The sequence below is a fragment of the Zea mays genome, chromosome 4, assembly GCF_902167145.1.
Source record: "Zea mays cultivar B73 chromosome 4, Zm-B73-REFERENCE-NAM-5.0, whole genome shotgun sequence".
Lineage (NCBI taxonomy): Eukaryota > Viridiplantae > Streptophyta > Magnoliopsida > Poales > Poaceae > Zea > Zea mays.
The window spans coordinates 167,196,486-167,221,573 of record NC_050099.1 but is presented as its reverse complement, the minus strand read 5'-3'; the positions used below and the strand labels follow the sequence as shown (position 1 = coordinate 167,221,573).

General features: G+C 44.4%; 2 protein-coding genes across 4 annotated transcripts; one reads left to right on the top strand and one right to left on the bottom strand.

The window, feature by feature from the left end:
- Positions 1–8,698: 8,698 nt before the first annotated feature.
- On the bottom strand, positions 8,699–16,913 carry LOC103653992 (MOB kinase activator-like 1A). Of its 3 annotated transcripts, none has more exons than XM_008680808.3 (4): positions 16,534–16,913; positions 9,387–9,591; positions 9,137–9,300; positions 8,699–9,056 (listed from the first exon to the last, which is right to left on the bottom strand). In XM_008680808.3, exons 2-4 carry the CDS (start codon positions 9,451–9,453, stop codon positions 8,991–8,993), a joined length of 297 nt encoding a protein of 98 aa, XP_008679030.1. In that variant the 5' UTR covers positions 9,454–9,591; positions 16,534–16,913; the 3' UTR covers positions 8,699–8,990. The 3 variants fall into 3 exon arrangements, with proteins under 3 accessions (XP_008679030.1, XP_020408270.1, XP_023158134.1); XM_020552681.1 differs by having other exon boundaries at positions 9,387–9,918; positions 16,534–16,618; XM_023302366.2 differs by lacking the exon at positions 16,534–16,913 and having other exon boundaries at positions 9,387–10,925.
- LOC100280449 (Pyrophosphate--fructose 6-phosphate 1-phosphotransferase subunit alpha 2) lies at positions 11,053–17,266 on the top strand. Its single transcript, NM_001153369.1, has 18 exons — positions 11,053–11,233; positions 11,999–12,171; positions 12,261–12,373; positions 13,306–13,494; positions 13,580–13,647; positions 13,756–13,839; positions 14,376–14,429; positions 14,984–15,064; positions 15,147–15,240; positions 15,340–15,413; positions 15,482–15,592; positions 15,681–15,725; positions 15,819–15,875; positions 16,006–16,110; positions 16,187–16,303; positions 16,380–16,483; positions 16,626–16,791; positions 16,902–17,266. Exons 1-18 carry the CDS (start codon positions 11,144–11,146, stop codon positions 17,025–17,027), a joined length of 1,851 nt encoding a protein of 616 aa, NP_001146841.1. The 5' UTR covers positions 11,053–11,143; the 3' UTR covers positions 17,028–17,266.
- The last annotated feature ends 7,822 nt before the right edge of the window (positions 17,267–25,088 follow it).

The window sequence follows — 25,088 nt, the reverse complement described above, 5'->3', positions numbered from 1 at the left end:
ATTTGGGTCTACTAACGAGTCTACATGTGAAGAGTTTAGTAGGATCATGACTCAGAAATTCGAGATGTCAATGATGGGGGAGTTGAAGTATTTTCTAGGATTCCAAGTCAAACAACTCCAAGAGGGCACCTTCATCAGTCAAACGAAGTACACTCAAGACATTCTAACCAAGTTTGGGATGAAGGATGCCAAGCCCATCAAGACACCCATGGGAACCAATGGGCATCTCGACCTCGACACGGGAGGTAAGTCCGTGGATCAAAAGGTATACCGGTCGATGATTGGTTCATTGCTTTATTTGTGTGCATCTCGACCGGACATTATGCTTTCCGTTTGCATGTGTGCAAGATTCCAATCCGACCCTAAGGAATCCCACCTTACGGCCGTCAAACGAATCTTGAGATATTTGGGTTATACTCCTAAGTTTGGACTTTGGTACCCTCGGGGATCCACATTTGATTTAATTGGTTATTCGGATGCCGATTGGGCAGGGTGCAAAATCAATAGGAAGAGCACATCGGGGACTTGCCAGTTCTTGGGAAGATCCTTGGTGTCTTGGGCTTCAAAGAAGCAAAATTCGGTCGCTCTTTCCACCGCCGAAGCCGAGTACATTGCCGCAGGCCATTGTTGCGCCCAATTGCTTTGGATGAGGCAAACCCTGCGGGACTACGGTTACAAATTAACCAAAGTCCCTTTGCTATGTGATAATGAGAGTGCAATCAAGATGACCGACAATCCCGTCGAGCATAGCCGCACTAAGCACATAGCCATTCGGTATCATTTTCTTAGGGATCACCAACAAAAGGGAGATATCGAGATTTCTTATATTAACACTAAAGATCAATTAGCCGATATCTTTACCAAGCCTCTTGATGAACAAACTTTTACCAAACTTAGGCATGAACTCAATATTCTTGATTCGCGCAATTTCTTTTGCTAGATTGCACACATAGCTCTTTTATATACCTTTGATCATATCTCTTTCATATGCTATGACTAATGTGTTTTCAAGTCTATTTCAAACCAAGTCATAGGTGTATTGAAAGGAAATTGGAGTCTTCGGCGAAGACAAAGGCTTCCACTACGTAACTCATCTTTCGCCGTCACTCCACGCAACTCTCCAGTCAAAGCATGAGCATCAAAGAAAAGAACTTTGTCTTTGGGGAGAGAGTAAGAGCCCAAAAGCAAAAGGACCGGACTTCGTCTTTGGTATAATCTTGACTCAGTCATTTATGACCAAAGAGGAAGATCACACTTCGAGGGCTCTAATGATTCCGTTTTTGGCGATTCATGCCAAAGGGGGAGAGAGTATGAGCCCAAAGCAAAAGGACCGCACCACCACCAAATTCAAAAACTTAGTGTCTTCCAAGAGTATTTATCATTGGTATCCTATTGTGTTCAAAAGGGGGAGAAAGTAGTATTTCAAAAATGACATATCAAAACCCTCTTGAACACTAAGAGGAGGATCTCATTTAGGGGGAGTTTTGTTTTGTCAAAGGAAAAGCATTTGAAACAAGGGGGAGAAAATTTCAAATCTTGAAAATGCTTTGCAAAATCCTATTCATTTACCTTTGACCATTTGCAAAAGAACTTTGAAAAGGATTTACAAAAGAGTGTGCAAAAACAAAACATGTGGTGCAAACGTGGTCCAAAATGTTATATAAAAGAAACAATCCATGCATATCTTGTAAGTATTTATATTGGCTCAATTCCAAGCAACCTTTACACTTACATTATGCAAACTAGTTCAATTATGCACTTCTATATTTGCTTTGGTTTGTGTTGGCATCAATCACCAAAAAGGGGGAGATTGAAAGGGAATTAGGCTTACACCTAGTCCCTAATTAGTTTTGGTGGTTGAATTGACCAACACAAATTATTGGACTAACTAGTTTGCCCAAGTGTATAGATTATACAGGTGTAAAAGGTTCACACTCAGCCAATAAAAAGACCAAGTTTTGGATTCAACAAAGAAGCAAAGGGGCAACCGAAGGCACCCCTGGTCTGGGGCACCGGACTGTCCGGTGTGCCACCGGACATGTCCGGTGCACCAGGGGGACTCAGACTCAAACTCGCCACCTTCGGAAATTCCCAGAGGCGACTCGGCTATAATTCACCGGACTGTCCGGTGTACACCGGACAGTGTCCGGTGCGCCATGGAGAAGCGGCCTCAGGAACTCGCCAGCTTCGGAAAACTCCAACGGCTAGTCCACTATAATTCACCGGACTGTCCGGTGTGCACCGGACTGTCCGGTGTGCACCGGACTGTCCGGTGCGACTCCGGAGCAACGGCTACCTCCGCGCCAACGGCTCTCTGCGGTGCAATAAATGCGCGCGCAGCGCGCGCAGATGGCAGGCGTGCCCATACTGGCACACCGGACAATGAACAGTAGATGTCCGGTGTGCACCGGACACCCTGGAGGGCCCACAAGTCAGAAGTTCCAACGGTCAGAATCCAACGGCAGTGATGACGTGGCAGGGGGCACCGGACTGTCCGGTGTGCACCGGACTGTCCGGTGCGCCATCGAGCAGACAGCCTTCCAACGGTCACTTTTGGTGGTTGGGGCTATAAATACCCCAACCACCCCACCATTCATGGCATCCAAGTTCTCTACTTCCCAACTACTACAAGAGCTCTAGCATTCAATTCTAGACACACCAAAGAGATCAAATCCTCTCCATATTCCACACAACGCTCTAGTGATTAGAGAGAGAGATTTGCTTGTGTTCTTTCGAGCTCTTGCGCTTGGATTGCTTCTTTCTTTCTTGATTCTTTCTTGTGATCAAACACTCACTTGTAATTGAGGCAAGAGGCACCAATTGTGTGGTGGCCCTTGCGGGAAGTTTGATTCCCAAGTGATTTGAGAAGAGAAGCTCACTCGGTCCGAGGGACCGATTGAGAGAGGGAAGGGTTGAAAGAGACCCGGCCTTTGTGGCCTCCTCAACGGGGAGTAGGTTTGCAAGAACCGAACCTCGGTAAAACAAATCCGCGTGTCACACTCTTCATTTGCTTGCGATTTGTTTTGCTCCCTCTCTCGCGGACTCGTTTATATTTCTAACGCTAACCCGGCTTGTAGTTGTGATTATTTTTGAGAATTTCAGTTTCGCCCTATTCACCCCCCTCTAGGCGACTTTCACATATGCCGCTCACCATTCTTTCAGGTTGTACCAAATGGATGTGAAGAGCGCTTTCCTCAACGGGCCGATCAAGGAGGAGGTGTACGTGGAGCAACCCCCTGGCTTCGAGGATGAACGGTACCCCGACCACGTGTGTAAGCTCTCTAAGGCGCTCTATGGACTTAAGCAAGCCCCAAGAGCATGGTATGAATGCCTTAGAGACTTTCTAATTGTTAATGCTTTCAAGGTTGGGAAAGCCGATCCAACTCTCTTTACTAAGACATGTGATGGTGATTTGTTTGTGTGCCAAATTTATGTCGATGACATAATATTTGGTTCTACTAACCAAAAGTCTTGTGAAGAGTTTAGCAGGGTGATGACGCAGAAATTCGAGATGTCGATGATGGGCGAGTTGAACTACTTCCTTGGGTTCCAAGTGAAGCAACTCAAGGACGGCACCTTCATCTCCCAAACGAAGTACACGCAAGATCTGCTAAAGCGGTTTGAGATGAAGGATGCCAAGCCCGCAAAGACTCCGATGGGAACCGACGGGCACACCGACCTCAACAAAGGAGGTAAGTCCGTTGATCAAAAAGCATACCGGTCAATGATAGGGTCTTTACTTTATTTATGTGCTAGTAGACCGGATATTATGCTTAGCGTATGCATGTGTGCTAGATTTCAATCTGATCCTAAGGAGTGTCACTTAGTGGCGGTGAAGCGAATTTTTAGATATTTGGTTGCTACGCCTTGTTTCGGGCTCTGGTATCCAAAAGGGTCGACCTTTGACTTGGTTGGATACTCAGATTCCGACTATGCTGGATGTAAGGTCGATAGGAAGAGTACATCAGGGACGTGCCAATTCTTAGGAAGGTCCCTGGTATCGTGGAACTCTAAGAAACAAACCTCCGTTGCCCTATCCACCGCTGAGGCCGAGTATGTTGCCGCAGGACAGTGTTGCACGCAACTACTTTGGATGAGGCAAACCCTCCGGGACTTTGGCTACAATCTGAGCAAAGTCCCACTCCTATGTGATAATGAGAGTGCTATCCGCATGGCGGAAAATCCTGTTGAACACAGCCGCACAAAGCACATAGACATCCGGCATCACTTTTTGAGAGACCACCAGCAAAAGGGAGATATCGAAGTGTTTCATGTTAGCACCGAGAACTAGCTAGCCGATATCTTTACCAAGCCTCTAGATGAGAAAACCTTTTGCAGGTTGCGTAGTGAGCTAAATGTCTTAGATTCACGGAACCTGGATTGATTTGTAGCATACATGTGTTTATGCCTTTGATCATATTCCTTATGCATTTTGTTGCTTAATAATGGTGCTCAAGTTGTACAAACACTCCCTGGACCTCGCAAGTCCTGTTTGCAAGTGAAGCACATATTTAGGGGGAGCTGTGCTACAACTTGACCCTTTGAGACTAACCATGTACTTGAGTTCGGTTGTTTTAGTCTCCAAGGAGAATTGAAAGGGAAAAAGGTGGACTTGGACCATGCAAGACTTCCACTGCACTCCGATGAAAAGAGTAACTCTTCCAAGTTCATCTTTATACTCTTATTGCCTATTTGCTCTTAGTTGAAGATTTTGGTGAGGCAATGGGGTTAAGGGGCCAAGATTGATCCCGTTTTGGTGCTTGATGCCAAAGGGGGAGAAAATAAAGGCCAAAGTGATAAATGGATCAGCTACCACTTGAGAGATTTTGAAAACAGTAGAATAGAGCTTTTGGTTTGTCAAATCATTTTTGTTGTCTCTTTTGTCAAAAGTTGGTCTCTTGTGGGGAGAAGTGTTGATTATGGAAAAAAGGGGGGAGTTTTCTTAAATCTTTAATCAATCTCTTTTGGAATGACTCTCTTTATGCTTCAACATGTGTGTTTGACTTAGAGATAGAGATTTGAGTTTGATTTGCAAAACCAAACCAAGTGGTGGCAAAGGATGATCCATATATGTCAAAATTGAATCAAAACAATTTTGAGTTCTTATTTGATTTGATTTTGTACTTGTTCTACTTGCTTTATGTTGTGTTGGCATAAATCACTAAAAAGGGGGAGATTGAAAGAGAAATGTGCCTTTGGGCCATTTCTAAGTGTTTTGGTGATTTAGTGTCCAACACAAGTGCCTAAGTGTAAAAAGGTGGACAAAGTACAAATCAAGAATTAAGGTATGTTTCTCAGACTTAGTACATTGTTTTATGGACTAATGTATTGTGTCTAAGTGCTGGAAACAGGAAAAATCCAATTGGAAATGTCTTGGCTCGAGCAGCCAAGAATCTGCTGAGTCTGGGAGCACCGGACTGTCCGGTGGGTCACCGGACTGTCCGGTGGTGCACCGGACAGTGTCCGGTGTGCCAGGCTGACTCGGCGTGAACTTGGCGCTCTCGGGAATTCGCCGACGGCGTACGGCTAAAATTCACCGGACTGTCCGGTGAGCCAACGGTCGGCCGCGCGATCTGCGCGTGACACGTGGCCGAGCCAACGGCTAGAAGGGGGCACCGGACTGTCCGGTGTGCACCGGACATGTCCGGTGCGCCAACGACTCTCTGGCGGGCAACGGTCGGCTGCGACATTTTAGGAAGGAGATCGGGCACCGGACAGTGTCCGGTGTGCACCGGACTGTCCGGTGCACCCGACGACAGAAGGCAAGAAAGGCATTCCAGATTTGCTCTCAACGGCTCCTAGCTGCCTTGGGGCTATAAAAGGGACCCCTAGGCGCATGGAGGAGAAGACCAAGCAACCTTAGAGCATTCTTGATCATCCACACTCAGTCTTTGCGCATTCGTTTGTCATTTGCAGTGATTCGAGCTCCGTTCTAGTGAGAACTTTGAGATAGTCTTTTGAGCTCGATTCTTGGCCGTGTGTGTGCGCATTTTGCTGGGGATTTGTGTGTGTTGCTTCCCTCCCTTACTCCGTATTTCTTTGTGAATCTCAAGTGTAAGGGCGAGAGACTCCAAGTTGTGGAGATTCCTCGCAAACGGGATATTGAAAGGAAAAGCATAACACTGTGGTATTCAAGTTGATCATTGGATCACTTGAGAGGAGTTGAGTGCAACTCTCGTCCGTTGGGACGCCACAACGTGGAGTAGGCAAGTTTTGTACTTGGCCGAACCACGGGATAAACCACTGTGTCTTCTCTGTGTTGATCTTTTGTGGTATTGTGTTTTGTTGAGACTCATCTCTAGCCACTTGGCAATTATTGTGCTAACACTTAACAAGTTTTTGTGGCTATAAGTTTAAGTTTCACAGGATCACCTATTCACCCCCCCTCTAGGTGCTCTCAACACCGATCTTTTCATTCACACTACACTCACTGTCATGGCATCCACCAAGGACTTCTCGTCCGTCTCTGCCTTCAGGTCCAACAAATACTTTTTCATGTGGATCCTCTCTCTTTTTTGAAATGTGAACTGACTTCTTTACTCAAGTCACTTAACCTCTGGTCTGACCAGTTCATTATATTGTTACTGAGCTTGGTTGATGTATGGTGATGGGTACTACAGTAAAAGCAGTTTATAATTCCAAGATAAGAAATTCTGGTGTTTCAGTTTAGGCCATGGAGACACACCATTGCTGTGGAATTTTGTTTAGTGGTGGTGCTAGAAGCGCCTGGATTTTCATATGTTTCGTTTGGAGACCGGAAACATTATGCCATTTTTAGTGATGTTGCAGGCTGCCCTTTGTGATCAAGTTCTTCCGAGACGTCAAGCTCAGCAGGCTGCCCATAGCAAGTTTCGTCTTCAGGAAACTTTTAGGAGACCACTTAGTTCTGATCCAGCTTACCTATGGTTTGTTATTGCAAAAGCATGCTTCAGATAAAGCATTTTATAATACCAAGGCGAGCTGGGTATGCATGTATGCCTAGGTGGCGCTTTTGAATCTGGGTTGACACTCACCCATTTTCTATTCATAGCTTGCACAGGTTTGCCGAACAGATTTGGCTGCCACAGATGGCTCCCCAACTGAAATACAGTAAAGCATTTCTGTCCGCGGCCGTGCTCTTCTATGCTCTCGACTGCTAAGGGATGGTACACTTCCATAAAGAAAGCATCAAGCTGCTGGGGAAAAGAAAAGAGTGAATTTTCAAGCTTCGGCTATGGATGGCCAATTCGTTGCTGTTCTTTTGTTGAGATTGGTTTAAGTGCTGTCTCTGGTTTTCGTTCTTCTTTCTGACTACTCTCAACCCGAAATAAGTGAGGATAGGATGCTTGATTACAGATTCATAATTAATTTTCTATTACATGATCCTCCTTTTCACAAAAAAAAATTCTAAGTTCAAACTTCTTTTCTCTATATATGCAGCTTTCATTAGTGCATACCCTTATTTTGCAGTTTTCATGGGTGGTACATGCATTTTCTTCCACTAAATATCTTGAAGCTATACATTGTTGTATAACTGCTTATTGAGACTGCTTTTTTATTTGAATGTAACAGGGACCCTTTTGTAATCACCTTGCTCTTTGCTTTGTCCTTTGAATGGGTAAAGCTAGATCTGTCAATAGAATACACAACCTGTTTGAGAGAGCTCTAGCTGATGATAAGTTGCAGAAGTCTGTCAATCTGTCATGTTGTGGATTTATCCTTGCTTATTGTTTAATTACTAATCACTATATTTTCATTTCAGGTAGCACATGAACACCAGTTGGAAACAAAAATGGAGAAAGCATATCAGAATGAAGCTCTGTTTTGTTTTTCACAACAATCAGGTGCAACTAGATTAATTAATCTCACACATGAGATAAAGCTTAAGAAACATGGTCTTTTGCCTTTGCACAATCATTTTAGGATCAAAGATATGTGATGATCAAACCAAATCAACTCCAAATTCAGATATGGGTTCTTTGGATTCTGACCTTACCAACAAAAGCTAGAAGACATCTTATGGCTTGACTACAAAAGTTTGTTCTAACTCCTAAACGGTATGTTCTTTTATGACTATAGAAAGTACAGAGTGACATATACTATGTGCAAACTTTTGTAGTTTCTTACTCTCTGCTTGCACTTCATATGAACAAATTCATGGTTGTAGTTCTTGTGTTTCAACTTACTGCAATGTTATATTTGAAAAAAAGATATTATTATATTCCTTTCCCTGCAGTATTCCATGATAACCTCTATTTCTTCATTAGGCACCGCAATTTTTTTGGCCATAATGCTAATTCTTTTTTTTGAAACTCAATGCTGGATATTTACACCAGCATTTTCACGCTTAAAAAATGGCATTCAAACAGCCTATTAATCCAATACCACGCCTAAAATGAATAGTAAATCTATAACTATAAGAGGTTTAATTGTGCAGACGTCCCACTCCTTTCGTCCCGTCGAGGGTGTCGAACAACGAATGTGTCCGATTGTTGGTCGTCTTTGTTGTTGTGCAGCTCGGAGCTGTATGGGCTGCACAGATCGATGGATTCCTGGTAGGATCAGATCTTAAGGACCTCTATCTATTTTGTTCATCAGTTCAGACAGTTCCTAAATCACTGAATGAGCCGCATCAAACAGAGCTTGACTATATAAAAAATGTTGAAAAGTTATAAAACAATTTCAATTTTTTTCTAAATAATAAATAGCTCTCCCTCTATAAAAAAGAATTTAGAACTGACATTAGCTTCTGTCTGTGCCAAAATCATCCAGTACAGCAGCGGTATGGCGCTAAAAGGTTCTGAGAGGCACAACTTTGGATCGAACCCTTCTTTTTTAATAAAGAGAAGGGATATAGTAATAGAATAGGTAGATATCAACGGCTGATACGGAGATCATCTGAGTTGCCAACGGCTGATACCAAATGTGTAAATGGAGATGTTCCATCCGAAACCAAACGAACATTAAACTGAACACTTGGTGTGCCGCGGCTGCCGCCTATTCGAACTATCTCACCAGTTTAGTACTGACAGCTCACTGAGAGGAGCCAGCTCTGCGCTCTCGATCAGCTTGAATTCCTGCATGTGTGGTCAGTTAAAATCATTTATAATATGCTATCTTCTTGGGGAAAGAAAACCTGAGTGCCTGCGAGAATTACCAGCGTGAAGAGCACAAAGTGCTTGAAGCAAATGTTGAGATGCACCTCTTCCTTGAGCTTGACGATCATATGGAAGTGGGAGTGGTAGATGTGCGCGTACACCCCGAAGAGGCGCTTCAGGACCGTCTTGACAACGTCGTGGAAGTTGGGAGGGAAAGCAGCCCCTTGTGTAATCAGGAAACCAAAACGCACATGGTCATGGTCATGGACTCATGGTCATTTGTCAGCCAAAATGTAAAAGAGAAATTACCAAGCCGTTGAGGGAAAATGGCTTCGTCGTCCAGCTGGGTTTCTATCCAATCCATGATGTAGTCCATGTACGGGCTTATTCAGTTAGAGGTGAATCGAGAGTTATTGGTTTACAAGAAGAACAAGGAAGCTGCCTTGAATTTCTTAGAAGAGGATACATGGCTCATCTTATCCTAGCTAAACAGCCGGTTGCAGCTTCAAAGTGCCTGCTTGCATAAACTACATTTCATTATAGCACATCATAGAGACAGTACGAGTTACAATAATCAATTTTCTGTGCTGCAGAATGCTACTTGGTGGGAAGAGAATGTCAAAGCGCCTGCTTGCATAAACTACATTTCATTATAGCACATCATAGAGACAATACGAGTTACAATAATCAATTTTCTGTGCTGTAGAATGCTACTTGGTGGGAAGAGAATGTTGATCAGGAGATGCCGCCTGCTTAGCAAGAACTGATGTTGCACCTGCTGGTTGGATGCTTTTCTGATCTAGAACTGGGAATGTAAAATTTGCCCAAGGAGTGTCCATGTCTTGTTGTATGTAAATGAAAAAATATGAAATTACACACAGAGAAGTCCATGTACAACATATAGGACATGAAAATCTAAAATTCAATCAATCATATTATTTGATACATAAATTCATATATATTTACCTTTTTATGATATAGAGATTGCAGGGGTGCATCAAATTAGTTGTTGGTGGCTGATGTTTGTGGTGTGAGGCATGCTTGTGTTAACTTGTTCATCTAAACAAGAACTATAAATGTTTTGTGTACACTATGGATCAAGAATCACGTCCTTATTTGTGTAGAAGTCTGTTCTTTTTGTGTAGGTTTGGTCTGGCTTAAGTTCTAATGTCCTTTTACTGTGGACGATCTCTAGGATATGCAGCTTGTTAAAATGATTTTGATTGCTTCGTTGGTCACATTAGTTCTACTATCACCATGCTGGCTTCGTTGGTCACATTAGTTTCCTTATCTCATGAACCATTTTTGGTAAAATGAAGTCTTCAATGAAATGGATGGCTGCTCAATTCTATTTTTATTGCTCTCACAATTCCTATTCCCACTTGTGTGAATGACCAAGCGATGATGCTATCGCAGATGGTGTGGCATGAGCCTACAATTTCATTGTAGTTATGAAAACTGATCAGTCAATGATGATGAATCATACGAGACTTTTTTACTTCAGCATGTTTTTTGATAGGGGATGAATTTTCATGCGGTGTTATGAACTACAGGCGGAGGTGAGCAGTGGGAGCGTTTGCGTATTAAAGTGCACTACACTACAATACTTGTTTTTGTATGTTAAGCATTTACTTTAGCTTAATCAATCTTGTAGTTTTTAATGTTATCTTTGTCGTCCATGCAAGAGGATCTCCATTGTGTTTCGCAAGACGAGAGTCACCAAGCACCTGTTCCGTTTTGTGTAGAACTTCACGCTCATTCCTATCCCGGATACTTCTATCCTTATCCGGATGATGGTACCTAGCAACAATGATAGTCTGTCATCGACCTGGACGAATAGCCATAGATCTCTCTCAACAATTTATGTGCCGTCGCAACGCACGGGCACCTACCTAGGTCGCAGGCAGAAGCAGAACTCACCTCCGCCCGGCCCGGCTGTATAAAAAAAAATCCTCTCACACCGCACACCCGCATCTCTCCCATCACAGTGCGCCACCCGCACCCACCAACGAGGCAACGAAACCCAGTCGGAAGCTAGACCGGCGACAAGTGCAGCGCTCGCCGCGATGGATTCTGACTACGGCGTGCCGCGCGAGCTGTCGGAGGTGCAGAAGAAGCGCGCGCTCTACCAGCCCGAGGTGCCCCCCTGCCTCCAGGTACGCACCGCCGCCGCACCTGCCCCTTACTCCTGCTAAGTTCCGTGCGTGCGCCATTCCCCGCCTACGCGTACAGATCTGCGGTCTCTCGGGTCAAGCGGCGCCAGATCCCGCATTGTCCTCCGGCCGGATCGGTTTGTTCCGTCGGCGCTGATATCTACGGTTCACCGTTCACCTACTCCCGATCTCTTTAGCCGGGATCAGGCTACAGTGCGTGTTGCAGTATCAGCTGACGCTGACTGATGTCGCTTTCGCTGGTGACACTGGATCTGAGTTGTAGTGAACGTCACATGTAAATCGTGGCGCTGTCCTGTATTTTAGATCGGTCTGCATGTCTGACTCGTGGGAGGATTTGTTTTTTATGCTGTCGTGATTCATCTGTTTTGTAGTGTCTGGTAGCAATTGCAACTGAGAGTTAACTGACGAAATTATTCTGTAGCAATGATGATGGACCTATCTACATGTACTCACGGGTCCTATAATTGTAATTGTGGAGGGGCTTAGGCCTAGGACTCGGTTGTCGCTATCAAATTGACCTTCTTATGTATGGAATCGCTTTGGAACTCGTCTATATGGGTGGACTCTCAATAAATTTCTGCATCAAATCGGCTTTTCTCTTGTTTGGGCCTTGGGGGCACTTTTGAACTGGTTCCTAGACGGGAAGAATTGTCAATAGCTTTTCAGAACAGATTTCTTGTGTGTTTCTGTTGAGTTAGCTCAGTTCACACACTTGAGGAACGGATTTATTGACTGTATGTAATTCAGGGGACTACTGTCAGGGTGGAGTATGGTGACGCCGCAATTGCAGCTGACCAGGCAGGCGCTCATGTGATCAGCCATGCGTTCCCTCACACCTATGGGCAGCCCCTTGCACATTTCCTCAGGAAGACGGCTGTTGTCCTTGATGCTAAGGTCATATCTGAACACCCGGTGGTCAGGTACATCTTTCGTGTTCCTGTACATGAAAAATCTTTTGCCTCACAAAAATCATCTCTCAAAGATCTAATCCCTTATGTTCCAATTGCAGGGTTGGCATTGTCTTCTGTGGCAGGCAATCCCCAGGAGGCCACAATGTTGTTTGGGGACTCTATGAGGCTATCAAGGCCCACAACCAAAACAGCAAACTCATTGGTTTCCTCGGTGAGTAATTTGCTACTTTTCAGTAATCCCCTAGGAGCATCATATTATCTACATTGTGTCACTTAATTCCATTTTTTTTCTGATTAGCATGTGCTTCAATGCATGAGTCCTACAAATAAACTTGGTGCATTTGATTGTCACTGAATTTTTCTGGTAACGTCTGTTGTTTTGGCTCATACTAATAACTTTGTTTGGTGGGAGAGGGTCTCTAAAAGAGTCCATAGGTTCAAGAGGAGGGGTTTCCATAGTGTCATTATCCTTGGAGCTTGGTGCTTGTGGCTCTCTCGTAATAGGGCTGTTTTTGATGGAGTGAGCCCTTCCATTAATTTGACAAAGAGGTTGTTTCTAGATGAGTTGATTAGTTGGAGTAAGGCGGGAGCGAAGCATTTAGACAGTTTGGGAATTATTGTCGCTTTAAATAGGGTCTCGTAGGGCCCGTCAGGCTTCCCCTTGTGGGGGAGGCTTGAGGGTTTGGTCTTGGTGTTGTAATTCGGTCCATTTTGGACCTTTCCTTTCTTAATATAATGATGCGCAGCTCTCCTGCGCTTTCGAGAAAAAAAATAACTTTGTTTGGATCAGATTAGCAGATAATCAACCACACATAATTGATGTATTATTTTGCGTTTAGTCATAAATATGAATGACATCTGAAAATCTTCGACCCAACTTTCATGGGTTCATTTCATCCAAACTAGATTTGCAGGCATTTCTTAGATTTGCAATCCTAAATCGACAGCATTACTGTTATGCATATAGACACACCAAATTTTGGGAGACACCTTATGTTCTGGGCTCCTGGCCAGTTTCTTGGACCTTAGTTTGTCTGGCCCTTGCTTCCTCTTGCTTGCCAGAGCTTTGACATTTAGATGCATGCTAACACAAATTAAAATTATTTTAATGTTTTCTAACATATTCGACCTATGTTGAAACAGGTGGATCAGATGGTTTGCTAGCGCAGAGAACATTGGAGATCACTAATGAAGTTCTTGCTTCATATAAAAATCAAGGTGGATATGACATGCTTGGTCGGACAAAGGATCAGATTAGGACGACAGAGCAGGTCAATGGTGCAATGGCTAGTTGCCAGGCTTTGAAGTTGGATGCTCTGGTTATAATTGGAGGTATGCTTTGTTTTTTAATCTATCTACTAAGATTTTGGTACAGTGTACATTTGCTCATTAAATTTTCTATTTTCATCTTATGAAGGTGTCACTTCCAACACTGACGCTGCTCAACTTGCTGAGACTTTTGCTGAGGCAAAGTGTGCAACGAAGGTACATTTAAGTTTTTTAATATATATTGCTTTTTTTTGTTCCTTTATGTCTAGTTTTAGTGATCACGTTTCCTTGTGTGTGGATGAACTGATCCCATCTATTGAACAGGTTGTAGGTGTTCCTGTAACTTTGAATGGGGACCTCAAGAACCAGTTTGTTGAGACTACTGTTGGCTTTGACACCATATGCAAGGTAGGGCTGAATTGACATCACTATATATTGCTTATTATGTGGTTTATACAGTTGTTTTTGTTGAAGTGTATAAGTTGATTGACTACCTTCTCCCATCGTCCATCAACTTAAGCTTTTGGGTTGAACTGGTTAGTGCGTCCACTCTAACATGGCATCAAAGCCAGAGGTCTCGAGTTCAAATATTCTGGCAGAGGCTTTATTTGTGCCTCCACCCATTTATTTTCACGTTTGTGCCTTTCTCCCTTTCTCTCTGGCTGCGTTTGCGCCTTTCTCTCTAGCTGCACGTGAATGGGGGTGTTGAAGTGTATAAGTGGATTGACTACCTTCTATCAGCTTAAGCTTTTGGGTTGGACTGGTTAGTGCGTCCACTCTAACAGTTTTCACCATTGAGGTTTTATATTACCTGACTTTGATATGGTACTATACTGTCTCTGTCACCGCTGCAGTTTACTGTCATATTTAGAATGTGTTTATGTTCTGTTACTACTTACTAGTTTGTAATGGCCCCCTTGATCTTATTTGTTGTTCTATATCAGGTGAATGCACAACTTATCAGCAATGTCTGCACTGATGCTCTATCTGCTGAGAAGGTACATATAACACATGATAGATAGCATTGCAGGATCCTGTCTTGCACATTGCTCATCATATATCATTGGCTGAATGTTGAGATTTACCGATTGCACATTGTCTAAATGTTTTGAGGCAACCCCTGTACATATAACACATGACATATAGCATTGCAGGATCCTGTCTTGCACATTGCTCATTATCATATATTGTTGGTTGAATGCTAAGATTTACCAATTGCACAGTCTAAATGTTTTGAGGCAATCCCTGCACTAAATTAGTTTGCCATGATAATTATTCATGTCCAAACGAAAAGGAAACAGATGAATTCCTGATCAACTTTGTTAAGTCTCGATACAGAAAGAATTTTTAGAAGTATTGGATAAGCACTGTTGGTTGTTCATCATTGGTTTTAGCGATGGAGCCTACATGTCAGATCCCATATGTGGGTACATGTGTGTAGGATGCAATGCCGGCAGTAGTTTTACTGAAGATGCTATAAAAGTTTTTCTCATGAATTTGAATTACTCAATCAAATTTCTGATCTGCCGTGTGTCTATATTCTAAATGACAGTATTACTACTTCATTCGTTTGATGGGACGCAAGGCTTCTCATGTGGCATTGGAATGTGCTCTTCAATCACACCCGAACATGGTATGTTTTTTTCCTTGCTTTCTTGTGACCTTTCACAAGTTTTTTTTGCTTACACTCTTTTGAACTTGTATGACATGCTCAGGTCATCCTAGGAGAGGAGGTGGCTGCTTCCAAACTTACAATTTTTGATATTACGAAGCAGATTTGTGATGCGGTTCAGGCAAGGGCAGAAAAAGGTTGGACTACATCTCTGTTGTTTATGAGACGATGAGATGTTCATGTTTATTTTTATCTTTATAATGACACTTTATTCATGTCCCTTGTACCTTTCACAGACAAGAACCATGGGGTTGTTCTTATTCCTGAGGGTCTTGTGGAGAGTATTCCTGAACTATATGCTCTGCTTCAGGTATGTTTACATACACGTCTTATGACTATCCATTTACTATTTTACTGACTGGAGCTATTTGTTTATAGGAAATCCATGGCCTCCATGGCAAAGGTGTTTCTGTTGAGAATATCTCTTCTCAGCTTTCACCCTGGGCATCTGCACTCTTTGAGTTTTTGCCCCCTTTTATCAGGAAGCAGGTAGGGATTGTTTTACTTGATAGTTCTAGGATGTATATTGTTCACATCAGAGCTCAGTTGCTTCAACATCTTTGTTTTTCTGATGCAGCTACTTCTCCATCCTGAATCTGATGATTCAGCTCAACTTTCTCAGGTACAGTAGAACATGGAATATGCAAACTGTTAAATCTGTTTTAAATTGTTTCTTCTGGTTGACTTTGGGTTGTTTTTCTGCTCACTTGTTCAGATTGAGACAGAGAAGCTTCTAGCCCAGTTAGTTGAGACTGAGATGAACAGACGTTTGGTATGTTTTCTTTGGACCCTGTAACTTCCAGTTTGATTGAGAGGCATATGTGCATATCTGCTTGTGGAACAAGGAAATGGTGTTTTATCAATGCTGCATACGTTCATAGTGTTCTTGGCCATTATTGTAGAAGGAGGGCACTTACAAAGGAAAGAAGTTTAATGCAATCTGTCACTTCTTTGGCTACCAAGCTAGGGGAGCACTGCCTTCCAAGTTTGACTGCGATTATGCCTATGCAAGTCCCTCCACAGCTCATTTAATAAAAGCATATTGCTTGCTGTTGGTTTTAACATGTCGGTTGTTGGTTTCAGGTCTTGGGGCATGTGTGCTACCACATCATAGCTGCCGGTTTGAACGGTTACATGGCCACAGTGACAAATGTTAAGAGTCCAGTGAACAAGTGGCGATGTGGTGCGGCTCCTATTTCGGTAAGATTTGTGTTGACATGCCTAATAGTTTAGGATAAGTACGAAAGTAGCGCCTAACCCATGTCTACCCATGCAGTCTATGATGACTGTGCAGCGATGGTCGCGTGGCCCTTCAGCCACCCAAATCGGAAAGCCTGCTGTTCACATGGCTAGCGTTGACTTGAAAGGAAAAGCATACGAGTAAGTTTAAGAATAGCCTTTTGTGAATTTTCATCAGTGGGTACACGTACCATGGCGTGGTCTTTGGGCACCTGCCTTAGCTTCTTATCTGCAAGTATCTTGTACATATGGCCTCTAATCTCAGTAACGCTTACTTTTGCAGTGTATTGAGGCAGAATTCTTCCAGGTTTTTGTTGGAAGATGTCTACAGGAACCCAGGTCCGCTCCAGTTTGAAGGACCAGGTGCCGATTCAAAGCCTATCTCACTGTGCGTCGAGGATCAAGACTACATGGGCAGGATAAAGAAATTGCAGGAATACCTGGAGAAGGTAGTTCTGATGCCCCCGCTACGCATTTTTGCTTCAAACTCACACGAGGCCGCAACTGACTGACGAGTTTTGCCTTCGCCATGCCTAATCTGTTTTGCTCTGTGGTGCAGGTGAAGAGCATTGTGAAGCCTGGGTGCTCGCAGGATGTCCTTAAGGCGGCGCTGAGCGCCATGTCTTCTGTGACGGAGACACTGAACATCATGACCTCATCGTCCACCGGCCAGACTGCACTGTGACTCGTTTGGTGCCGTTTTGTGGTGCGGATCAGAATCCCCACTTTTTCCATGGTGTCGATTGACAAAGTTAGGAGCAGTAATCCTGGTGCCACACGGGTCATTCTTTTGTAGCTTCTTGGGAGAGTTCTGTCAGTTTTGAATTCGATAGTTTATTATGGAGAGGCTTGTTGGTGAGTTTGAGCTCGAATAATTTTTGAAACAGACGGATTGCGGAATCTTAATAAACCAAAATTTGTGACTGCATTCACATTTCTGCCAGTCGTCTGAATGAGAAAAATGTGAGAGCGATCTCTTCATCTGACGGTGTTTACTTGTTGCTTTGTGTGTGGAGGCTTCAGGCGATTTGACCGTTGTCTGAGAGTAGTCGCTTTCATGGAGTATGGAGTACAACTCTAGGTGTACTGCATGTCTATTGCAATACTATTAGGTAGTACGTATTTATTTGAAGCGTGGGGCATAAAAGGCTAGGTGAAATCGTGAATTGCGACTGCGATTATAGCCGTTTAAATTTAGCAGAATTCTAACATGGCGTGCAGGTTTAACCTGGATACTGTTGGACCTATAGATGTCCAATAAGCACGAGACCCGCGAGCCCAGCACGAAGCCCATTGTTTGGGCCCGGTCCGAGCCCGACACGAATAAGCGGGCCGGGCTCGGACAAGAAACTAGGCATGGTGGGCTAGCCCGGCATGACCCGTTTACCTATAAGCCCGTTAACCCCGCTTTTTTACACTAAAGCGTGCTCACCAACTCAGATAGCCCATTTTTTTTGTGCTAAACGGGCCGGCCCGACCCGTTTAGGCCCGCTGTGGGCCGAGCTCGGACATAAAATTGAGCCCGCGTGCCTAGTCGGCCCGGCCCGATTTTCTATCCGTGTCTAGCGGGCCGGGCCCAAAACGGGCCGGACTTCACCGGACCCGGGCCGGGCCGGGCGGCCCATTTGGACATCTCTATTTATAGATGGCCAACCGGGCCGCACGGCACGACACTGGCACTAGCACGACCAGGCACGACACAACAGGGCACGGCACGGCTAGGCACGGTAGAAGATCCGTGCCGTGCCTGTTAGTGCCAGCGTGCTGGGCCCTCGGCCCAGGCACGACACTATCAGTGCTTAGCCGTGCCGTGCCGTGCCAACAGGCACGCCGGCACGACAGTGCTAGTGCCAGCACGGGCACTATGCATAAAAATCCCAGCAGCAACATTCAAACACTCAAACAGAATAAGTGAATAACAGATAATTTTATTATGACTTCTAGCAATCAAACCGATATAAGATAATTTCAAACAACATAAAAATGGTCACACAGAGAGTAAGAGACTAATCAAACAACAATTTTATGAGCTGTAGTGCAATGGCTGCCTCGTTAAAAACCTGTCTAGGTAAAACTCACCCTTGTGAGAAACCCTAGACAGGAAAAAAGAGTACAGCCCAGCTCATTAAAAAGTTTATTGTCCTTACAACAAAGTCCAGTCCAGGTGCATAATATTACAGTCACATTACAGAAATGGTCACAAAGAGACTAAGAGAGTAAGATACTAGAGACTAATTGAAAGGGAATTAGGCTTACACCTAGTCCCTAATTAATTTTGGTGGTTGAATTGCCCAACACAAATATTTGGACTAACTAGTTTGCTCTAGTGTATAAGTTATACAGGTGCCAAAGGTTCACACTTAGCCAATAAAAAGACCAAGTATTGGGTTCAAACAAAGGAGCAAGGGACAACCAAAGGCACCTCTGGTCTGGCGCACCGGACTGTCCGGTGTGCCACCGGACATGTCCGGTGCACCAGAGGACTCCGACTTCAAACTCTTCACCTTCGGGAAATTCCAGAGGCGACTCCGCTATAATTCACCGGACTGTCCGGTGTACACCGGACATGTCCGGTGCTCCAAGGAAGGGCGGCCTCCGGAACTCGCCAGCCTCGGGAATTCATTTCAGCTGCTCCGCTATAATTCACCGGACTGTCCGGTGTAACAGCGGGGCAACGGCTATTTCGGCGCCAACGGCTACCTGCGACGCATTAAATGCGCGCGCTGCGCGCGCAGAGGGCAGGCACGCCCATGCTGGCGCACCGGACAATCTACAGTGCGTGTCCGGTGCGCCACCGGACATCAAGGCGGGCCCAGAAGTCAGAACTCCAACGGTCGGAACCCAACGACTTTGGTGACGTGGCTGTCGCACCGGACATGTCCGGTGTGCACCGGACTGTCCGGTGCGCCATCGAACAGACAGCCTCACCAAACGGCTAGTTTGGTGGTTGGGGCTATAAATACCCCCAACCACCCACCATTCATGGTATCCAAGTTTTCCACTTCTCAACTACTTACAAGAGCTCTAGCATTCAATTCTAGACACACCAAAGAGATCAAATCCTCTCCAAATTCCACACAACGCCCTAGTGATTAGAGAGAGAGATTTGCTTGTGTTCTTTCGAGCTCTTGCGCTTGGATTGCTTTCTTCTTTCTTGATTCTTTCTTGTGATCAAACACTCACTTGTAATTGAGGCAAGAGACACCAATCGTGTGGTGGTCCTTGCGGGAAGTTTGTTTCCCAAGTGATTTGAGAAGGAGAAGCTCACTCGGTCGAGGGACCGTTTGAGAGAGGGAAGGGTTGAAAGAGACCCGGCCTTTGTGGCCTCCTCAACGGGGAGTAGGTTTGAGAGAACCGAACCTCGGTAAAACAAATCCGCGTGTCACACCTCTTATTCACCTGCGATTTGTTTTCTGTCCTCTCTCGCGGACTCGATTATATTTCTAACGCTAACCCGGCTTGTAGTTGTGATTATTTTTGAGAATTTCAGTTTCGCCCTATTCACCCCCCCTCTAGGAGACTTTCACTAATCAAGATAAAGATTTTCAAATGTTTCTTCAAGCTCTTTGTCATCCAGCATGTGTTGCATCCTTGCTTCAACATCCTCCCAATCTTTAATGCATGTCAACATCTCAACCACATCGGACTTCAATCTCCTCCGCTCGTCGATGATCCTGCCAGTTAAACTAAAAGTGGATTCTAAAGAGATAGTAGACACAAGAACAGTTAAAATATCTTTAGCCATAATTGACAGTACTGGATAAGTGAGTTTGTGCTGATGCCACCAGTGCAAGATGTTGAAATCATCAGTTAACAGGTTGACAGTGTCACAATCTAAGTAAGAAATGAGTTCAGAAGCAGTAGAAGCTGAAGAGCTTGCAGCATGCAGTAGAGCAGTTGCAGAGGTATCTCTAGCAATGTTTAGAGTAGAAGCAAAAGAATGCATACCAACAGAAGTACCCACATCATCAACATCATCATAAATTTCATCCCAAGCAGACCGTTTCTTACCAGACAAGTTAGGAGGGACAACCCTATTCAATCTAACAGATCCATATTTCTCTTCATATTTATTATAAACATCAGTAAGCTTAGCTCTAGTGGTAACCTGATAAACAGCATAATCTGTACTTGTCAGGTTCATTAATCTTCTAAGCACTCTACTAAAACCTTTCATTTTAGCTCTAGGGTCCAAGATGAATGCAAAAGAGTAAAGTAAAGGGATGTTCCTCCAATATTTATTATATTTATCTACCATAGGTTGAATGACACCTCTGATGTGAGTGCCATTAACATAGTTCTTTAGATGTATAGCAATCTTAACAAGAAAATGAAGCATAAGTGGAGATGTAGGATAATAAACACCAGACAATGCAACTGTAGAATCATAAAATAGCTCAAGAAATTTAAGTACTTTATCTGCAATAACCCAATGTTCATCAGTTAAAATAAATTGGTCACCTTCTGAGAGCACCTAGAGGAGGGGTGAATAGGTGATCCTGTGAAACTTGAAACTTAAGCCACAAAACTTAGTTAATCGTTAGCACAATAATTGCCAAGTGGCTAGAGAGGAATCTTCAACAAAACACAATAACCAACAAGGATCAATCACAGATATGGCACGGTGGTTATCCCGTGGTTCGGCCAAGACCAACGCTTGCCTACTCCACGTTGTGGCGTCCCAATGGACGAGGGTTGCAATCAACCCCTCTCAAGCGGTCCAAAGACCCACTTGAATACCACAGTGTTTTGCTTGCTTTTCTCAATCCCGTTTGCGAGGAATCTCCACAATTTGGAGCCTCTCGCCCTTACACTTGAAATTCACAAAGAAACACGGAGCAAGGGAGGGATTAGCAACACACTCAAGACAAGAAATCACAGCAACACCACGCACACAAGTCGCAATGAGAGCTCACAACACAACTCAATGAGTTCACTACCCAACTAGAGCTCTAATTGCTATCGTAAAGAATCAAAGGCGCGAAATTGATGTCTTGGTGCTTAGGAATGTTGTAGGAATGCTTGGTGTCCTCCTCCATGCGCCTAGGGGTCCCTTTTATAGCCCCAAGGCAGCTAGGAGCCGTTGAGAGCATTCTAGGAAGGCTGATCTTGCCTTCTGTCGACTGGCGCACTGGACAGTCCGGTGCACATCGGACACTGTCCGGTGCCCGATTTCCTTCCAAAAATGGCGCAGTCGACCGTTGGCAGCCTGAGAGCCGTTGGCGCACCGGACATGTCCGGTGCACACCGGACAGTCCGGTGCCCCCTTCTAGCCGTTGGCTCGGCCACGTGTCCCGCGCAGATCGCGCGGTCGGCCGTTGGCCCGGCCGACCGTTGGCTCACCGGACAGTCCGGTGCACACCGGACAGTCCGGTGAATTATAGTCGTACGTCGCCGGTGAATTCCCGAGAGCGGCCACTTCGCTCGAGCCAGCCTGACGCACCGGACACTGTCCGGTGCACCACCGGACAGTCCGGTGCTCCCAGACTCAGCAAAGTCTTGGCTGCTCGAGCCAAGACATTTCCAATTGGATTTTTCCTGTTTCCAGCACTTAGACACAATACATTAGTCCATAAAACAATGTACTAAGTCTGAGAAACATACCTTTATCCTTGATTTGTACTTTGTCCACCTTTTTACACTTAGGCACTTGTGTTGGACACTAAATCACCAAAATACTTAGAAATGGCCTAAGGGCACATTTCCCTTTCAATCTCCCCCTTTTTGGTGATTTATGCCAACACAACATAAAGCAAGTAGAACAAGTACAAAATCAATTCAAATAAGAACTCAAAATTGTTTTGATTCAATTTTGACATATATGGATCACTCTATGCCACCACTTGGTTTGTTTTTTCAAATCAAACTCAAATTCCTATCTCTAAGTCAAATCCACTTGTAGAGACGTAAAGAGAGGTATTCCAAAGAAATTTGATCAAGAATTTCAAAAAAAACTCCCCCTTTTTCCCATAATCAACATTTCTCCCCACAAGAAGCCAACTTTTGACAAGAGAGACAATAAAAGAGTTTTGACAAACCAAAAGCTCTATTTTACTATTTTCAAAATCTCTCAAGTGGTAGCTGATCCATTTATCGCTTTGGCCTTTATTTTCTCCCCCTTTGGCATCAAGCACCAAAACGGGATCAATCTTGGCCCTTTAACCCCATTGCCTCACCAAAATCTTCAAATGAGAATACAAAGGCAATAAGAGTACATGAGATGAACTTGGAATAAGTTACCCTCTCATCGGAGTGCAGTGGAAGTCTTTCATGGTCCAAGTCCACCTTTCCCTTTCAAACCTCCTTTGAGACTAAATCACGCAAACTCAAGCAAACGATTAGTCTCAAAGGGTCAAGTTGTAGCACAGCTCCCCCTAAATATGTGCATCACTTGCAAAAAGGACTTGTGAGGTCCAGGGAGTGTTTGTACAACTTGAGCACCACAAGTAAGCAACAAAATGCATAAGGAACATGATCAAAGGCATAAATACATGTATGTTATAAATCAATCCAAGTTCCGCGAATCTAGGACATTTAGCTCACTACGCAGCCTGCAAAAGGTCTTTTCATCTAAAGGCTTAGTGAAGATATCAGCTAGCTGGTTCTCGGTGCTAACATGAAACACTTCGATATCTCCCTTTTGCTGGTGGTCTCTCAAAAAGTGATGCCGGATGTCAATGTGCTTTGTGCGGCTGTGCTCAACAGGATTTTCCGCTATTCGGATAGCACTCTCATTATCACATAGGAGTGGGACTTTGCTCAGATTGTAGCCAAAGTCCCTGAGGGTTTGCCTCATCCAAAGTAGTTGCGCGCAACACTGTCCTGTGGCAACATACTCGGCCTCAGCGGTGGATAGGGCAACGGAAGTTTGTTTCTTAGAGTTCCACGACACCAGGGACCTTCCTAAGAATTGGCACGTCCCTGATGTACTCTTCCTATTGACCTTACATCCAGCATAGTCGGAATCTGAGTACTCAATCAAGTCAAAGTTAGACCCCTTTGGATACCAGATCCCGAAGCACGGCGTAGCGACTAAATATCGAAGAATTCGCTTCACAGCCACTAAGTGACACTCCTTAGGATCGGATTGAAATCTAGCACACATGCATAGGCTAAGCATAATATCCGGTCTACTAGCACATAAATAAAGCAAAGAACCTATCATGGACCGGTATGCTTTTTGATCAACGGACTTACCTCCTTTGTTGAGGTCAGTGTGTCCGTCGGTTCCCATCGGCGTCTTTGCGGGCTTGGCGTCCTTCATCCCAAACCTTTTTAGCAAATCTTGCGTGTACTTCGTTTGGGAGATGAAGGTGCCGTCCTTGAGTTGCTTCACTTGGAACCCAAGGAAGTAGTTCAACTCGCCCATCATCGACATCTCGAATTTCTGCGTCATCACCCTGCTAAACTCTTCACAAGACTTTTGATTAGTAGAACCAAATATTATATCATCGACATAAATTTGGCACACAAAAAGACCACCATCGCAAGTCTTAGTAAAAAGAGTTGGATCGGCTTTCCCAACCTTGAAAGCATTAGTAATTAAAAAGTCTCTAAGGCATTCATACCATGCTCTTGGGGCTTGCTTAAGTCCATAGAGCGCCTTAGAGAGCTTACACACGTGGTCGGGGTACCGTTCATCCTCGAAGCCAGGGGGTTGCTCCACGTACACCTCCTCTTTGATCGGCCCGTTGAGGAAAGCGCTCTTCACATCCATTTGGTACAACCTGAAAGAGTGGTGAGCGGCATATGCTAGCAAGATACGAATTGATTCTAGCCTAGCCACAGGAGCAAAAGTCTCCTCAAAGTCCAAACCTGCGACTTGAGCATAACCTTTTGCCACAAGTCGAGCCTTGTTCCTCGTCACCACCCCGTGCTCGTCCTATTTGTTGCGGAACACCCACTTGGTTCCCACAACATTTTGCTTTGGACGAGGCACCAGTGTCCAAACTTCATTGCGCTTGAAGTTGTTGAGTTCCTCCTGCATGGCCAACACCCAGTCCGGATCTAGCAAGGCCTCTTCTACCCTGAAAGGTTCAATAGAAGAGACAAAAGAGTAATGCTCACAAAAATTAACTAATCGAAATCGAGTAGTTACTCCCTTGCTAATATCACCCAATATTTGGTCGACGGGATGATCCCTTTGGATCGTCGCTCGAACTTGGGTTGGAGGTGCCTGAGGTGCTTCTTCCTTTTCAACTTGATCAACCTGTGCTCCCCCTTGATCATGCGCCTCCACCTGAGGTACCTGTTCGTCATCTTGGGTTGGGGGATGCACCATAGTTGAGGAAGACGGTTGATCTTGCTCCAATTGTTCCTGAGGCCGCACATCTCCAATCGCCATGGTGCGTATCGCGGTCGTTGGAACATCTTCTTCATCTACATCATCAAGATCAACAACTTGCTCTCTTGGAGAGCCATTAGTCTCATCACATACAACGTCGCTAGAGACTTCAACCAAACCCGATGATTTGTTGAAGACCCTATACGCCTTTGTATTTGAATCATAACCTAATAAAAACCCTTCTACAACTTTGGGAGCAAATTTAGAGGTTCTACCTTTTTTTTACAAGAATATAACACTTGCTTCCAAATACACGAAAATAAGATACATTGGGTTTGTTACCAGTCAACAGCTCATATGAAGTCTTCTTGAGGAGGCGGTGAAGGTAGACCCTGTTGATGGCGTGGCAAGCCGTGTTCACGGCTTCCGACCAAAAGCGCTCGGGGGTCTTGAACTCTCCAA

Excerpts from the sequence above, each read along its gene's own strand:
- LOC103653992 (XM_008680808.3), bottom strand. The coding sequence starts at position 9,453 with ATGGACTACATCATGGATTGGATAGAAACCCAGCTGGACGACGAAGCC. Across the intron at positions 9,301-9,386 it reads CATTTTCCCTCAACGGCTTG|GGGCTGCTTTCCCTCCCAAC; the intron begins GTAATTTCTCTT and ends TGATTACACAAG. Across the intron at positions 9,057-9,136 it reads ACTTTGTGCTCTTCACGCTG|GAATTCAAGCTGATCGAGAG; the intron begins GTAATTCTCGCA and ends CCACACATGCAG.
- LOC100280449 (NM_001153369.1), top strand. The coding sequence starts at position 11,144 with ATGGATTCTGACTACGGCGTGCCGCGCGAGCTGTCGGAGGTGCAGAAG. Across the intron at positions 13,648-13,755 it reads AGGCAAAGTGTGCAACGAAG|GTTGTAGGTGTTCCTGTAAC; the intron begins GTACATTTAAGT and ends TCTATTGAACAG. Across the intron at positions 16,792-16,901 it reads TGCAGGAATACCTGGAGAAG|GTGAAGAGCATTGTGAAGCC; the intron begins GTAGTTCTGATG and ends TCTGTGGTGCAG.